This window comes from Diadema antillarum, unplaced genomic scaffold, assembly GCF_040938485.1.
Source record: "Diadema antillarum isolate AM-2024a unplaced genomic scaffold, OU_Dant_1.0 scf00000043, whole genome shotgun sequence".
NCBI lineage: Eukaryota > Metazoa > Echinodermata > Echinoidea > Diadematoida > Diadematidae > Diadema > Diadema antillarum.
In genome coordinates, this window is record NW_027270932.1 from 1,309,012 (window position 1) to 1,326,271 (window position 17,260).

Sequence of the window (17,260 nt, forward strand, 5' to 3'; positions counted from 1 at the left end):
TAAAACAGACAAGGACGGAGTAATGGGCAGTTTGTGGATGTCACCCCCAATGATGTCTTTTCTCCCGAGTTTGTCCGGCCGGCCGGCCGTATTTCCCACTGTCCAGCAGTAGATAGCACTGACCCGCTTGATTTGCGTCTAATGAGATAAGCACCATGGCTCTGCTCATAAAGCTTCAGGGATTTAAAAAAAAAATTGTGTGTGTTTGTGTAATTGCTAAAATTATACAAGGCTGAACTTGTCTGGGTGACTTCCCCTAAAAGTTACTAAAAGGTATCTTATCAAATGTGATATTCTGGAAAGATTACAACCTCCACTCACCCACCCACAAAACCAAAGCAGAGCAACGTACAACAAAGCAAAACAAAACACAATGATAAAAATAGATCAACTCTCTTATTCTCTTTCCCAGTAATAGGAATTGCTTCACAAGCTTTTAATTAGGTGAGGTTTCATAACAAACCACATTGCTTGCACACATCATCAGTAAGTCGACTACTCCAACTACACTGTATATAGATGTTTGTTGACACCATATGTTTTTGCTAAAAATAGTAACACCCATACATCTATACCACAAGATTGTTAAGACCTTTAAACAATCAAAATAAAACAAAGCAATAACTGCATAAACTCTCTCTATCTCTTTCACAGTAATAGGAATGACTTCGTAACCTTTTGATGGAGTAAGTTTTCAAAACCACCAAGTAGTCTTCTAATCACTACTATTGTTTAGGTAGTTATCAACACACTCATACACACATGTATTTTTGCTCATAATTATTATACCCACGCTGGAAGATTTTATGACCATGAAACAATGAAAACAAAACTATATATATTAATATATACAATCTTTCTTTCTCTTTTACAGTAATGAGGATAACTTTGTGGACCTTTGGTGAAGAAAGGTTTCAAAACAAATGTCTTCTATACGTCAAGAATCACTACTATGATATCATAGACATATTATGTTGAGACAGTTGTGCATGTATTGCTAAAAATACTTTTGCTAATATCCATGCTGGAGGATTTTAAGGCCATTGCCTTTTGCAAGCTTTATTAAGCTACATTGAGCTTTTTCTACATGACTTCAATTTGTATGAATGTAAAGAGTCTATTAGAGATTGGTCTATTGGTTTCTCATAAAGGGCATTCCACTGCCAAATTTCACAGCAGTCACTTTCTAGTTGAAGCTTTTCAAACTTAACCTGAGTTTCCTTTTAAACTGTCCCTGACTTTTTGAAAACGGATCTAGATCTGGATCGTGCAAACTGAAATGAGCTGTTTCCAGCTATAAACACATTGCCTTGACCCTGGGCAACCGTGTAACCAGGAGTTTCTATTGTGAAGGATTTGATGTCTGTAATCCAGGGGTTGTTTCACAAAGAATTTAAGTTGATTTTTAAAGTCAACCCATTTAGGACAGTTTGATTTTGCTACAACATGGATTTCCAATAGGCGCTTGCTTGAGTATACTCTGGACTTGTCCTCAACAGGTTAACATAAACTTAAGATTATGGTATACCATTGGCTTTCCTTGGTCAGTTTCATCAACCTTTCAGAATCTTCTTTAAATTGTTATCAAAATTTACAGAAAAAAAATTGTTCATCATTTATTTTCCTTTTCATAATAATGGTTGCATGAAATACACTCCAAAAAGTTCATTTTCATTGGGAAGTTAGACTACCATTGAGATACACACATCATACCATAACATTAGGTTGATCTGAACTTTTAATCCGTTGAGGACGAGTCCCGAGTATACTCGGGCAAGTGTCTATGGGAAATGCACATTGTAGCCAAATAGCCCATTCTCAACAGGTTAAGATCATCTAAAATATTCTTTGTGAAACATTCCCCATGAGCCAAGTACTTAGATCACTAAAATCTGTAGTTTCTCCTTAAACCCTTCCTGTGACGGGGACTTTGCATAATGCTATAGAGTTTGTGCACCCCTACATCAGCCAATAGTACAACCCACCACTAATGCACCCTGTATATGGTCGGGATTCATCCATTGAAACAAAAGGGGGGGTTTGACCTACCAATGTCTGCGTCCTCCTCAGAGCTGTTCTCCTGTGTAGTCTGCAGGCACCCTGAGATGATCCATCCGCATCTCTGTTGAAAAACAGAAAACAAAATGAACAGCAGATGATCATCAAAACTGTGTAAAAAGTAAATCAATGTCTTATGGTCTGCCCTGGGTGTTAAGTTTGGGGGTATTAGTCTCCCCTCACCTTGAAACAGACCATCATGTCTCGTTTTAAATCAGGAAGTCCCCAATTGCACCATTATTAAAATCTCTTTATCTAACTGTTTACTACTGTCCAAACTTATAAGGAGCTCAGAAGTATATCATGTACATAGGATCTACACTTTGAAAATGTGTCACTTTAATCACTGTTGTTATTATTATCATTATTACTATCATCATCATCACCATCATCATTACTGTCATAATCATTAATATGATAACAACAATAAAAATGACATTACTACAGTATTATCATTATTATTATTACTATTATTATTATCATTATTATTTTTAATATCATTATCATTATTATTATTATTATTATTATTATTATTATTATTATTATCATTATCATCATCATCATCATTATTATTATTATAATCATTATCATTATTATTATAATCATTATTATCATTTTAGAGAAGCACTATGCAGTCATCAAGATAACACTTCACTCATGCCTTTATATGTAGGACAGTGATGTTGAAAGGGAAAGTGAGTCCCCAAATCCTGCGGCAAAGAAATCCTCATAAATAGCACATTAATATGATGAGATTGGGAACTGCGAATGTACCACAGGATGAAACATAGCTTCCATGCTACTCCCCCCCCCCCCCCCATATCATCCCCTCCCCATCCACCCCTTCTCCATAACCTTCCCCCATTTTTCCATCTGCATCCCACGAGCAAGTTGAGCCACTCGTGACATTTGTGGGGCGAAAACGGAGCGCCCCACTATCGCTCTCTGCAGATTGGGAATACCGGGAAGGGGAAAAACAACAACATCAAATCGATCAATTCCCCTTCCGTCCTCTCTTTCTCTCTTTTAATGTCTCTTTTTTCTCTTTTTTTATTTTCACACCAAATGTGTGGTTTACTCCACACGGATGTTTTCATGGAGATTGATGCTCCCTATAAAGTGTCTTTAGACACATACACACAGATGCCAACATTTCCCCTTTTTCCTCCACATGCACTCTTTCTCTAATTTATTTATTCAGTGTGACATTTTAAACTCCTCTTCCTTCTAATCAACACTGCTCCTCTCATCTCCAACTTCATCTAAAAGCAAACTTTACAGAAATACACATTCTCTCTTTAAATTTCTCTTTCTTTCTCTCTTTATCTACTTCCTTCTATGTGCCCTGACATAACCATCTATTATATTTCACTTTCATTACTGTGTGCCTGCCTCTAAATAATCAATTCTTAACAACATTTAGGTCAACATATTTATATACAATGTATGTGCATGTGTGTGTGTGTGTGTGTGTGTGTGTGTGTGTGTGTGCATGTATGCTTGTATTCTCCCAACATCAAAGAAAAATGGTATATCAAGTACTTTCAAAATGGTATCCCATTTGTTACACTAGTGAAATTCAACTTATTCTTCAGAAGAATAAAAGGAAAATGGACAAAAATAGAAACTAGATAGAAAGAGAAAATGAACAAAAGAAGGACGATGCAGATGCCTGAAGAAGAGAAAGGGAAGAAGAAAGAATGGAAATTAACAACAGCTTGGACTTATCTCAATCAAGTTATTGTACATTGTGCACAAAATGGCCAACATTTGTTCAGCTCAACTCATCTGTTGCAGCTTTAAGTGTACATTTCCGCTGTCAATCATGGGGAACCATCGGTTAAACAAAAAAAGAAGAACAAAAAAGAACAAATAGACAGAGGATTGTTCTTGGCAGGTGATGATGTTTAACTGTCAAGAATTCTGTAAAAGTTATCCACTCCCTTTGTGTAAAACACTTTCACACACACACACACACACACACACACACACACACACACACACACAAACACACAAACACACACATTATATACACGATTATGACAGGTGGGACCTGTAGCTCATGTGCATACGTTTTACAGCTTTTTCCGGGCAGTAGAAAGGGGGCAAAGGGGATGACATATTGAATACATCCACGGCTTACATGGAGAAAAGAATGCCTCGATGACTGATTTAAAGCAAACCAAATATTCCATAGAACAGCACCACACTCAAACATCTGCCGTGTCTTTCCTCGTAGAACTTAGAACAAGATGATATATCATATTGTGACAAAAAGATGATTGAAACATAAAATGGGCAACTTTGATGACATAAGTCGGTCTTGTTTTAATAGTAATTCCAAGAAGGCGAGCCACAAATATGCCCACAGTAGGCCTTTATAGACATAAAAGGCACACACACATATTGTATATGTATTAAACTAATGCATGAAAATATACATACACTGTACATATAGGTAATATACACACAAACATTACAGAGATTTTTTCCTTTCATATTTGGTCTCTCCCTCAAAATCATATGACCTAGTTTCCATGAAAAAATGGTATCGCCTATTTAGGAGGAGACAAAAAAAAAAAAATCAGAAATGATTTAGATGTACTACAGGAAATTCCGGTGAGTAAACACTTGGTGCACACATAATGGGGTCGTGAGTCTGCTTATTAAGTCACATAACACAACAGTTAACGTGTATGCCCAGTGGACATTTTGGTTTCAACACTGTTACGCTGCGTCATCGATGGCCACTGGTTTGGAATAGTGTTCCAACTTGCAAATTTTACAGAGCATTTTTCTGTATTGGATCATTACCCCCTTAATTCTCAATATGGATTTTTTTTTTTTTTTTTTGTGGCCTGAAACTTTTGTGAATTACCGCTGGCATTTAATGTTGTAGACAAAATGCTTCAGCACACATTTTACATGAGCGAATCTTGGCTCTTTGTGAGTTTTGCGAAAGTTTCATATACTGTATACGCTATAATTTTCGCGAACATAAATTTTCGCGAATTGCCGCTGTCACACATTTTCGCGAGTGATTAAATTCGCGATTGGGGGACCAGAGAAAATATGAAGTGGCAAAGAAAGTGTGAATTTTCAACTTAGATCTACTAGCAAATAAGAATGATACTAGTTATACACTGCACGAAAAAGACTTGCCAAACGCTGCGAACTAGTAAGTTAGAATTCAACATTTTTGAAGTCCATCGCGCTAGATTTCTGACGAGTGGTCCCCTTGTGATAATGGATTGGCTCTCTACAGTATTCGTAAGTAGACGTGGACGTGCGTAAACAAGCTTAGCCAGTATGGTCTGTTCGGTAAGCCGTGACATGGTATACTAGTACTGAAATGTTTGTATCATCAAGGCAAGGGATTCATTTTGGAAGGTAATATTTTCGCGTGTTGTTAATTTCGCGAATAGCTCCCGACTCGCGAAATTCGCGAAAATAAAACCCCCACGAAATATATAGCGTATACAGTATGCAAACATTTTTGGTTTTACAGTACCCTAACTCTTGATTTGCATCCCTGAGTAAAATCAATTCATCCAATGCTTTTTTTAAAATACTTAACCCTCTGGACATCTAAAGGCAACCACCTGTTCCTGAAGAATACCATTGGAATTTTGAGATGGAAGCCACCGAAGGGTTAAACTGGGATGTCTTTCAAGCAAATATATTACATGGACCAGGCATTCTCAGAGTCAGTTGGGAGCTGCGCAAGCTTGATAGGCGATCTGCAATCTGCGAGCCACATGCGAAGGAAGCCATTCCGCACCTCTTCCCTGCACCCCCGTCGAAACGAACAACGGACGCGGGCAAACAGGGAAGTCGCGGCTCCGATTTCGTTCTGGAGCCCTGGGTTGCCTCGGACAACGGCGTTACAGATCGGTGTTGCAGAAACTGAGACGAGCTTCTCAATGTCTTATCTACCACCCTCCCCCACCCTCCCCACCACCCATGAGCAGCTATTTCTAGAACCTGTACGATATATTATATCACACGATATACACCATCATACATATTGATCCTGTAAAAACATCCATGTGTGCGCATGTTTACCGCAATGACACTACCAACATATGTCACTGACACAAGTTTTAGTTGCTGTTGTTGATGCTGTGGTTGTCAAGATGTTTTTATTGTTGCTTTTTTCCCCTTCAGTTTGCCTGGCATTTTCATGACATTCACTGCTCAAGTTCCCTGTTCATTCACAAGGTATTCAACGGGACATTCATTTAATCACTTGCTATCATTGTGAAAGTAGACATTTTTGCACAAGTAATTTTTCATGCTCAGCCGAGAAAGAAAAAATTCTATGTGTATGTGTTTTTTTTTTTAAATTCCATGGAATCAAAATATGAAAGAAATCACAAAAAACAAGTAAAAGCATTTTTTGCTTTCATTTTCATATCAGTATCGCGTTGTACAAGATGTGAAAAAATTTCCATATCGCAAAATAATCCAAATTCTTTTGCTGTACTTCTTACATCACCAATACCTCCCTTCTGGAGATGGCGATTTTAACTCCTCCAAACATCAAATGATATCACAATGCATACCAACATATACGTTTTCAAATATTGCACATAAAAATCTGTGAACTAAAAGCTTGCACAAAAAGAGAGAAAATGATATCTTTAAACCAGAAGCAAACAAAGGGGAAAACAACTTTGAGATAGCGTTAATAGCATAGACACCTGTGGATAAGGGAGATGAAATTACAAAGCAGTGATACAAACTACGAATGCTTTTGACTCGGAACAATCGCATAGCCCTGGGGATATATAAGAGAATTGTTACTGCTGTCGCAGTAGATCAATCAACTTTGCGAATTTTGCTCCAGGGATTTTAGATACACAAAAAATAAAACAAGAGAAGAAGAAGAAGAAGAAATGAATCAAAGAATTCAGGTAAAGAGACACAAATATATATATAGATGTATTCATAAACAAGTCAAATATCCTTCTGACTCCCCCCTCCCCCCCCCCCCCCGAACATTTGTTTTTCTCCTTCTCTCAAAATTCCTAATTTGATACTTCCGCAAAAATGTATGCCAAATACTAGTATACAAAGTTACAGAGTATACATTACTGGTGAGATAGAAAGAGAAAGAGAGACAGAGAAAAAAAAAAAAGAAGAGAGAGAAAAAAAATGCCAAACAGACATACAGACATGAAAAAAGACAGAACCAGAGTTACATGATATACTTTTTGTTTTGGGGAATTGTCAGATGCATGACCATGGGAGCGTAATTTCTGGAGCAGTTTTGTAAGATCCTACTCAAAATGTGTTCAACTGCATGACAAAGCTAAAAACAATAACAACTGACAGATAAAATGAATCGTCATATCCCCCCCCCCCCCCCGTATCCTAGATTTTAATGAAAAACTGTTAAAATCAACTTTTTCAGAAGTGTCCTTGACAGACAATATTTCCACGTAGAAGGAACAATATGCTGCATTTAAGCCCCCCAAGCCCAGGAAGCTATGCCCAGTGCGATTCCTGGATTCCCGCCACACCGCAATCCGTCAAAGCTTCCGATCCGAAACCTGTAGAGAAAGTTAATCCGGCGCATTATCTAGTACCTATTAAGAGATCTTCAATGCACTGTTCAAAAACTACAAGCTTTTGATTGATGTGTGTATGTGATTAGCATATTTAATGCCAGCCAAATCCACTTGGCAGAAGATGCAATTTGTTACTCTTTTTTTGACACTTTCCATTTCCTAGTGTAGTCATGTCAACAGAAATGACTAGCAAAAACCAAGCTTTTTTTTTTTGTAATCATGTAAGGGGACCTTTTTTCTTTTTGAAGTACATGGGTTGGCATACAATTGTCCGCAAATGCTTCTATGCAAATCACGGCACTAAAGTTGTGTCACTATTATATTGACAGTAAGTAAGAGTTAAGGAGGCGTGAATGAGACAGGAATATAAATCGATTGGAACAATAGACCACTCTTCATCCACACACAAGAGCGTCAGCTCCCCGAGTTCAAACACTGGGCTAGACGTTCATGAATAAATGCACTCTCTTGAACAAGCCGACAAATAGCTTGAAATAATTGCCAGGATGTCTCACCTATGAATAAATGCATATGTGTGCAAATGAGGGGATGATCAATGAGGGAACCTGGCCATCAAATTGGTCTTTGTCTGCGTGTAAGATTCGGCAAAGTCGCGCGACACAGCAAGGTTTACAAAATCGGGCACATGATTGTAAAATGATGGGCTAGGTCTGCGATACAGCATGAGCATTAAGCAGAGGGTGGTTTAATGTTGCATATCACACAGTGGTACCATTATCGTACTAGAGACAGTGCTGGTATAAAGACACAGCTTGTACAACTCAGTGGGGCTTATATTGTGCAAATGTAAATGTCTGGGACAATCAGTTTATGTTGCTTAAAGTACAAATGTCTTTGTGACAGTAATAGAGGGTTATTCTGTCTGAGAGAGTTTCATTGTGTGGGCCCTATGGCATCCTATTTCTAATGAGTCACCAATGGTCACAAATGAGTGACCAATGGTTACTCATTGGTCTTTCTTTTTTTTTCTCAAATAATCATTTTCTAACAAGTTTTCACTAAAGAATTACATTTACTCCCTTGTTCTTCATTGACTACTGTAAAAGTGGATGTTTTTGCGAGACTAATTTTTTTGTGCTCCGTTGGGCAAGAAGAGTTTCGCGTGTTTTGAATTCCACGGAATCAAGACATCAACTACTGGAACATACGGGTAGCAAAAATACTCCTGTGCTTTTATTTTTGCGCTAGTTTCTGGTTGCACGAAATGCGCGAAAATTTCAACACCGCGAAAATTTCCACTTTTACAGTATTTAACTACATAAAGCTGGATATTGCTGTATGGGGCTGTGCTGATGTACACTTCATTTTATTTGTGAAACACTTTATATCAGCTATGTGATCACTGAAATATTTTATGAGTGGCAATGTATTCAAGTAACCTTTAAAGCTCATGAATGGTGTCAAAAAAGAATAAAAATCACTGGTTTCTAACAAGATTAAGGTAAAGGCATCACTTAAGATTAGTTACTTGCCTATAGAATTGATAAGGCCACACCCAGCAAATGGTGCAAAAGTTCAAAGATATGGAATGTTCTATAAAAGGGTGATGACAGAGGATAGATATTGGGGAGGGGGGGGGGCAGAGGGGATGAGGAGAATGCAAAATCATGCAGCCACAACTGCTCCCATCCCAAGGCAATGCTACCATCCATATTGCTCGCACAGATGAGAGTGAATTAACTACCAGACGCTCTTTTCGCAGGCTGATGTGGGCTGCCAGCCGCGTTCCTTTGGATCCGTAATGCTTTCTGCAGACAAGAGAAACTCTATTTACAATGGCAGTCTATAGCACACGCATACAATCATATAAACACATACACACACACACACACAAACACAATTTCTAGTTACATTCAGACGACAAGCCTTAACCTCGAGGTTAAGCTTGTAGTTAGGGACTGTGTAGATGCACTCGTAGTTAGCTAACCTCGAGGTTAGCTCGAATCCGATGTTAAGAGCCACGAGATATCTCATGGTTAGCGCTCTAAACACGAGCCGTGGGGGGTCCCACTTGTAGTTAAGCACCGTGTGGACACAAAAATCAAAGTATTCAAAGGGCCAGGCGCTTAACCTCGAGGTTTCCTAACCTCGGGGTTAAGATTCGTCATGTGGACGCATACGTCATAGTTAGGGGGCAAGAGCTTAACCTCGAGGTTAGGGCCTGTCGTCTGAACGTAACTAATGATTAAAGAGAAAAAAAAAATTGAGGTGCAGTTGGGGCATCCAAGCCAGTGGAGCAAACTTAACAACTGGGGCACTGTGCTAAAACACTGGAACACATCTGTCAAATTTAAGACACCATTGTTATAATTTCATTTCTTTCCTTGCACACTATTTATACACATAAGAAGGACCCCAAAATGTGCAAATTTGTATGAATTTCTTGCTAGACAAGTTGTAATAGGATGCCCTTATGCCATTTATAAAACTGCCTCTGCACTATGCAGGAAATGTATGTGTTCATATGTGTGTGTATATGAGTGTGTGTGTGTCACTGATGATGAAAGCAAGAGAGAGACGGAGAGGGAGAGAGATGGAGAGAGAGAGATGGTGAGAGAAAAATATGAGAAACAGGTAGAAAGAGGGACAGAGATAGAGAGAGGGGGAGAGAGAGGGAGAGAAAGCAAAAGAGGGGGAGAGAGGAAGGGAGAGGACTCTGCAATCATTAATCGGGTTCTAAGCAATCTACAGTACACACTTCCTCCTCTTTGGGCTGATCCTAGATTGATATCATTCGTTGTTCTTGTTTGTTCTGTTTTGTTTCTATCGCAATCTCCGATGTGCTGGGTTTACCGGCCGGTACAAAAGACAGGATGTGAAACCAAACCGAACAAAGCGATGTGGTCCAGTCAGGGAACAAATCAGACTCATTATAACAATGAGATTCATCACATGACTTGATAACAATCAAAGGAATATGATCCCGCCTGTGATGTTCCATTTCAAAATACCACGCAGTTTGTGAATCTCTGCAAATCTCTCTGTTATAATATACCCAAATCATTCTGTGACTGTAGAATAAAAGATACTGACTAACAGCATTGCTGACTAAAACAGCAATACGCAAATACACAACAACATCATTCTGATACACGTCCTTTCCAAATCTGGCACACTTCACTAATTATCAACTTCTTGCTGCAGCAACAAAAATGCTGCTGAAATATGCTTATCCCACAGAGGTGAGACAGTGAAATAACGATGGAGCCTGAGCTTGATAATCAACTCTGATGATAAAGTCATCTTGCATACAACCTCAAAATTCATGTTTATTTTTAATAAAACTTCATAACATATGATCGTGTACACATCAGATGGCCTGGCTACCAAATCTCCACACTGTGACCCTCAAATATTTTCACAATTATTGAAAGGAATTAGAATGTATCATTTCCTCAACCTTCCCCCTCTCCAGTCCTCCCCCCCCCCCCCCCTTCCTGATAGCTTTCCCAGACACCATTAATAATAATAGGCCATCAATATTAATAATTTTGTTGGACTGGGGGTGGTCATTAGATTACCATGGTTTGTGTGTGTGTGTGTGTATATATGTGTATGCGAGTGCATACACACGTGTATATGTGTTTCAGTGGGGATATATGGGATAATACCCCCTTCCCCCCCCCCCCCCCCCCCAGCTCCCCCCTAAAAAAAAAAAAAAATCTACCATATTTAAGTGGAGAACCGCTTTAATTACAGCACTGGACCACAACTGCTGAGTGATTTCTTCTGCTGGCAGAGAAAAGGGGATCCACACAATATTGAGCTATAATATATCGAGAAAGATATATAATCACCATTTTGTATCAAGCAACAGATGATGATCCAAATTTCATCTCAATAATGCAGGGAGTGTCTACAATTATAGGAGGAGACCTTTAATATCCTCGTGCCCCCAACTTGAACTGCCATCCACAAATGACGAGATTCGGTTCTCACAGCAGCGCTATGAAGAATCGAATGCAGTGCTGTATACATGCCAATTGAGTTTGATTTTCAATTCAGCTGAAATCCTCTATCCCCTATATTCACCCCCTCCCCAATCTTTCCATTTATAGACTTTTCAATTGTCTGACTAAAACCATATGGTGGAACAATATCGCAAGAGATGAAAAATGTAGTAGTCTATGGGGACACGCGTGAGGCAAGCTGAGTAGGATGGAGATGTTGTATAATGCATATCCATGGGTTCGTAGCTGGCTTGGCAAGAATCACCATTTTCTCTCTTTCTGTCGTCAGAACGAGAAACATCATACCTGAAGTCATCAAAATTGGCCCGATTTCGGGCTCGCACATGACACCCCAAAAGTGTCGTTCCCTTTTCCTCTCCACCTACTGATTGACAAATGACCAGCTTTGGGGGGGGGGGGGAGGGAAGTCTTCCCATAAGGCCGGGGATGAGAGAGATATATAAAATGAGCACCGAGAATCCAGTTCTACAACATCAGAAAGACAGAGAATAATCCATCATTCATTGGAGTGGCCATTGTATAGCTGAAGTCACCCGGAAGGTGGTTTACTCAAATTTCAGCCATGAATGGGCATGTCACAAAGTCAATAGGTGTAGCAGCATGCTATACAAACACATAAGGGTATTTGAAGAGCTTGGTTGCAAAACGGCTTAAGTGCCATCTAAAAAGATAACGTAACACCATTATCAGAGAGAACAAAATCACATTTTTCCAATGCTATCTAACTTGATGCATAACAAGAATATTCTTGAAGATAGAACATGGTAAGATAGGCCTATATATTCTATATTTTCTCATTTGTTTTGCTTTTTAGTAGGTTTAATCACAAATATCTCAAATTGACAAGAATGGAGATAACTCCTTTTGCAATCAAACTTTTCATATATGAATATACATTTACTTATCACTGCTCTGAGATGGACAATCAAGTAGGTGGGGGCAGAGGGAGAGAATGGGAGAAAAAAGCAATGCTATGACATCATAATGATGTAACTGGAGAGACACTTTGGTGCCGAGTGCAGCCATGATCTAAAACAGACCAGCAAAAAAGATGAGAGTTATTGAGATACCAACCCCCTTGAATGACCATTTGTAAAAGTTTATAACAGATATGCTTGAGCTACACCATTTCTTTAATGCTCTTGATGATTATATTTGGAACATCGATTCAATTTATAAACTTGCCTTTAAATAGCTCATATGTGCAAAATCCTGGAAACAAAACCACAGTGGTTGCACAGTACTAAATCAAACAATGTGAGGCGATGTACAATAATGATTATGACAATTCAGCTCATCACATTCCACTTTAAATGAACACTTGATTCCACAACAGATTTTGTACTGGTCCATCCTGAGGGCATGCTAAACATACATCCCTCATATATTGTTTGATCACATATATTCTTCTCTCGTCCCTACATGGGCAAAGATGCAAAACTTAACATGCATTACCAACAAGCTAAGCATTTTCACCTATATAGTTCGGCAGGAAATGAGTATCATCTCGGATAAAACACAACTGCATCAGATAAGACCATGCTTAAAAATTTGGCATGAAAACAAACCACTCTGCTCAGATGCAGCACGAATAAAAAAAAACAACCTGAAATCAGGTGAAATATGGAAGTCACCTCTGACACAATAAATCAAGGTATGGTGTCAGCAGAAAGGACGATTAAGTATGGCATATTATTATATCATGTAGAACAATTCTGCCATTGAAAACAATCTCTACAATTCCTAGAAGAGAGTAACATACAACACACAGAGTACTTCTACGTTCAACGTACCAGAAATCGTCATGGGACGCGGGTATTCCAAGTACACACAACAAAAAACTCCATGCGATGTGCGAGGGTTGTTTGCCAGCGACGAGGTAACTCTGTGTTTTTTTTCCCCCTCCCCTTTCAAATCAATTACGGGACGCCTGCCGAATGGACTTGCTGGCAAGTTCAATGCTGGGACTTGTGTGAAGAAGGTCTGATTGTGCAACTTGCACCCGTTATTAGGTTATAGATGTATATTTGGGTTTGCATGCATCCCCCAGCCAAAGGGGGGCTAAGCCACAATTATGTACGCGCAGTATGTGCGTCACCCAGCTCACCAAACGCCATACCTGTTATCATCAACTGGATTTTTCTTTTCCCCCCCCCCCCTGCATATATTCATATCTCCCACATCTCACACTGGGTCTTTCCCCCCTCTCCTCCTGGGTATACACCCTTTCTTCCTCTCACTTGATCTGCGTTTTCCGTGCCTCCTTCATCGTCCATCCCCTGCCATCTCCCCCCCCCCTCGGACTGATGGAAAGCATCTATTTAATGTGAAATCCCCTCCCCTTCCCCCGCTCCCCCTCCCCCTACCCCATTCACCTCTCCCTCCACCTTTGCTGCTCCAAGCCATTTTCCTCCGATCTCTTTCCCACTCCTTGTCTGTCCTCCCATTTCTATCTCTCACAGACCTTTTCCTTCCAACATCCCCGTGAACCCAGACTACCTTTTGCCTGATCTTTCACCCCTACCTGTTGCATCTTATCTCAATCTTCCCCCTAAAAAAGACCTAAAAAATCCCCCATTTCGGGGAAAAAAATGTAGCATCCTCAACTAAACGACTTTCTCTCTTGTGAATTCTCTGTCACTGTCACTGTCATTGTCATCCTGGCCTCACCTTTTAAAGTACTCATATCTTATACTCAGATCTTGAAATGTTTCTCTAAAAAACTGCATGGTGAGACAAGATAACCTGTGGAAAATGTCACAAAAATTCAGATTTCTATACCTGGATAAACTGTGCAAGCATCACTATTGAGCATTGCCCTGTTTCAGAAACATAAAAAAAAAATGACAAAAATGCTTTTCTGATACATAGCATCAACGATGATGACTGCAGTATCATCTCACAAATATCCTCTCCCTATCCAACTCTTCCCTTGATACCAATTCTCACCTCACCTACTTTTCTATTCCTTACATGATCTTTTACACAATACATTTTTTTGGGGGTCATACTATCTCTTTCTCAAAATATCCTCCCCTCTAAATATCATTCTGACACTCTGGATTTTCATCAAAGCAGTACTGTCAAATGTCTATCAATAGCACACTTTCACAACTCTACTCTGGTCTTTCGTTGCACTTATCTAGGTACTTGCAAATGACTTCTCCTTCTTTCTTTACTCTAGTCTCTCTCTCTCCCTCTCCTTCTCTCTCTTTACTCCTTCTGTCTATCTATCTATTTATCTATCTCTCTCTCCCTCAATATCTTCGTCTCTCTCATCTCCAGCTGATGTTCCTCTCCACTCTCATCCTTGTACCTGCATGCATCATCTTGAACTCCCTCTCAGGACATAAATTCACGAAGTTATAATATTTCTCTAAGTGTTGCAAAATCAATCTCCGGCCTCTCATCTTCATACCTTGGGGGCCTGGCGTCGGAGGTGCTCTTCCGCCGATCCACTGCGTTCACCACCACCATCTTGGCGATCCGGGTGCACCAGGAAATGGCTTCTCTTCTATTTGGGTGATCGATCTCAATACAATCCAACGAGCGACACACGGCTGGTAAAGATCCAAAATATTTACACTGGCATCAACCCCCGGCACACACGAGATGCAGTGCGGGCACTCAAGTCTGGGAGGTGAGTTCGAGCTAGAAATGAAAGGGCCGTACAATGTATATCCAAAAATATCAGCACTTCACTTTCTTCTTTGAAATTCTCTTGTATTTTGGGGGAGATAGCAGAATGATTTCACGTGAAGGAAAAGACTCAGGTGGAAAACTAATGTTTTCAAGTGTTCTCCGCAATCAAAAGTGTTGAGAATGATATCTTGTGCCTTCCTAAAAAAAGAAGCCTCTATTTTTCTCTCCCTTTTTCCTTTCCTTGCCTGGCAGGGATACAATTTCTGGGTGCACCACGAAATGTGACTACGCTGATGACGGAGAGGGCTAGGGTTCAAGTGGGAGTGTGAGGCATTTTCTCCCCTTAATGTGCGAGGCGCTATATACAGTACTGGGTCTCTCACAGCCCCAAAGGGAGTGTGACGTATAAACGCTGTTTGGTGCAACTTTGTGAGCTGCTATTTGCTTTCACAGATGTGCTTTCACTTCCCCCGCGAAGAGTATATGCCACGGTTGCGGTGAACAGAATAAACTGTGGTAATCACTGTCAAAAGCAGAGGCACTCGTGCAGCTTCTAAATTTCGAATGCAATCGAAGAAATAGCCACATGCACCACACTCGGCGAAAGCAATTAGAGGCCCCAAGTCAGAGTCCATGAAAAGAAATCCTGCCAAGTGCAAGGTTACAATTCTTTCCTTCACAGATGGGAGTTTATGAGAGAGACAGAAAACGAAAGACTGAAAATCAGGGTCCATCATTCGAGAATGAGTCGATGAATTGACAATAACCCATGCACAGTTTGCAAGAAATATGCCAGTTTGCTATAAAAATCCAATTTCAATTGCTCCTGCAGCCAACCTCCTTGTCTTTTTTTTCCAAGGGAAGACTTGATGGAGGATAATGATGATGACGATAAGGATGATAATGGTGATGATGATGATGCCTCCTTCAAAACTGCAACACTACCGTGAGAAGCACTCCAATCATTCAGTTGGTTTTTCTTGATCACATCCCGTACAATCACTGCACGATCAATCGCTGGCTGTCTGCCTCACCACAGACTTTTTTTTTAAAAATAGGAAAAATATCGAAGAGCAGCAAGGTAGTGAGAGGATGACTACTCACGCCCCTGCCCACATGGAGGAGGGAAGAGGGGGGGGGGGGTAGGACTCTCTAACTGTTCCTGACAAGACGTAAATTATCCCTGCTAATGTGGAGGCCCCAGTATCCACCGTAATTGTCCCCCCTTCTGTGCCCTCCGTGGCACTGGGATGCGCCCGGTTGGTCCGTAGGTCGTTTGGTTGGTCGGTCGGATCTCCACTGCTGGATGCCCCCTGGGGAGGGCGGGGCTGATTGGGGTGATGTCTCAGACTACCGGGAGACGGGGGAGAAAGTGATGCGGGGACGAGGATGAGGAGGCTGAGAATGGCTCTAGATGGCAACCTAACGACTTTAAGCCTGACTGAAATTGGCTAAGAGGATCATCCCGTCCATCAGCCAGCAATGCACTTTACCTCCTAATAGGGTGTAGATAAGGGTCAACTGGCAATCAGTTGCTCGGTCGGTAATATTGTCCTTATTTCTGCTCCCCCTCAAAGGAAGGCTTTTACCCTCTGATAATTGGCTCATTACATATCATCAAAACAAAATGTGCATTACAATGCTTTTGAGAATCCTTTCATGATTTTTACTAGAGATGAAGATAGCAGGAGGATTCCCTACATTAGCAATCTACGGCTCCAATGCAAAACAGGAAATCTCCTAGATGAACATTTGTCGCCGGATCTGCACAGATGCAGATACACTCGGCAAACAGAAAGCACTCAACAATCAAATTCTTCTCTAGGATAAGAATGGCTATCAAAACTCTTTTGTCTGAAACAGTTTTACTGGATCCCACTAAGAACACAAAAACATCAATCAAAGCTCAAATCCCTACTCTCTCATTTTTTTTTTCAATTTCAGATCATGCTCAATGAAAGGACAATTCATATTCAATGCCCATTTCTTGAAAAG

At 40.1% G+C, this 17,260-nt stretch overlaps 1 protein-coding gene across 1 annotated transcript in view; it reads right to left on the minus strand.

Annotated features, from left to right (window-relative positions):
• LOC139713321 (pleckstrin homology domain-containing family G member 5-like) overlaps positions 1 to 17,260 on the minus strand; it is a 117,448-nt gene that overhangs the window by 55,298 nt on the left and 44,890 nt on the right. The window contains exon 2 of the mRNA XM_071625070.1: positions 2,050 to 2,122. Coding sequence (XP_071481171.1) covers positions 2,050 to 2,122 — 73 coding nt within the window. The remainder of the gene's footprint in view (positions 1 to 2,049; positions 2,123 to 17,260) is intronic.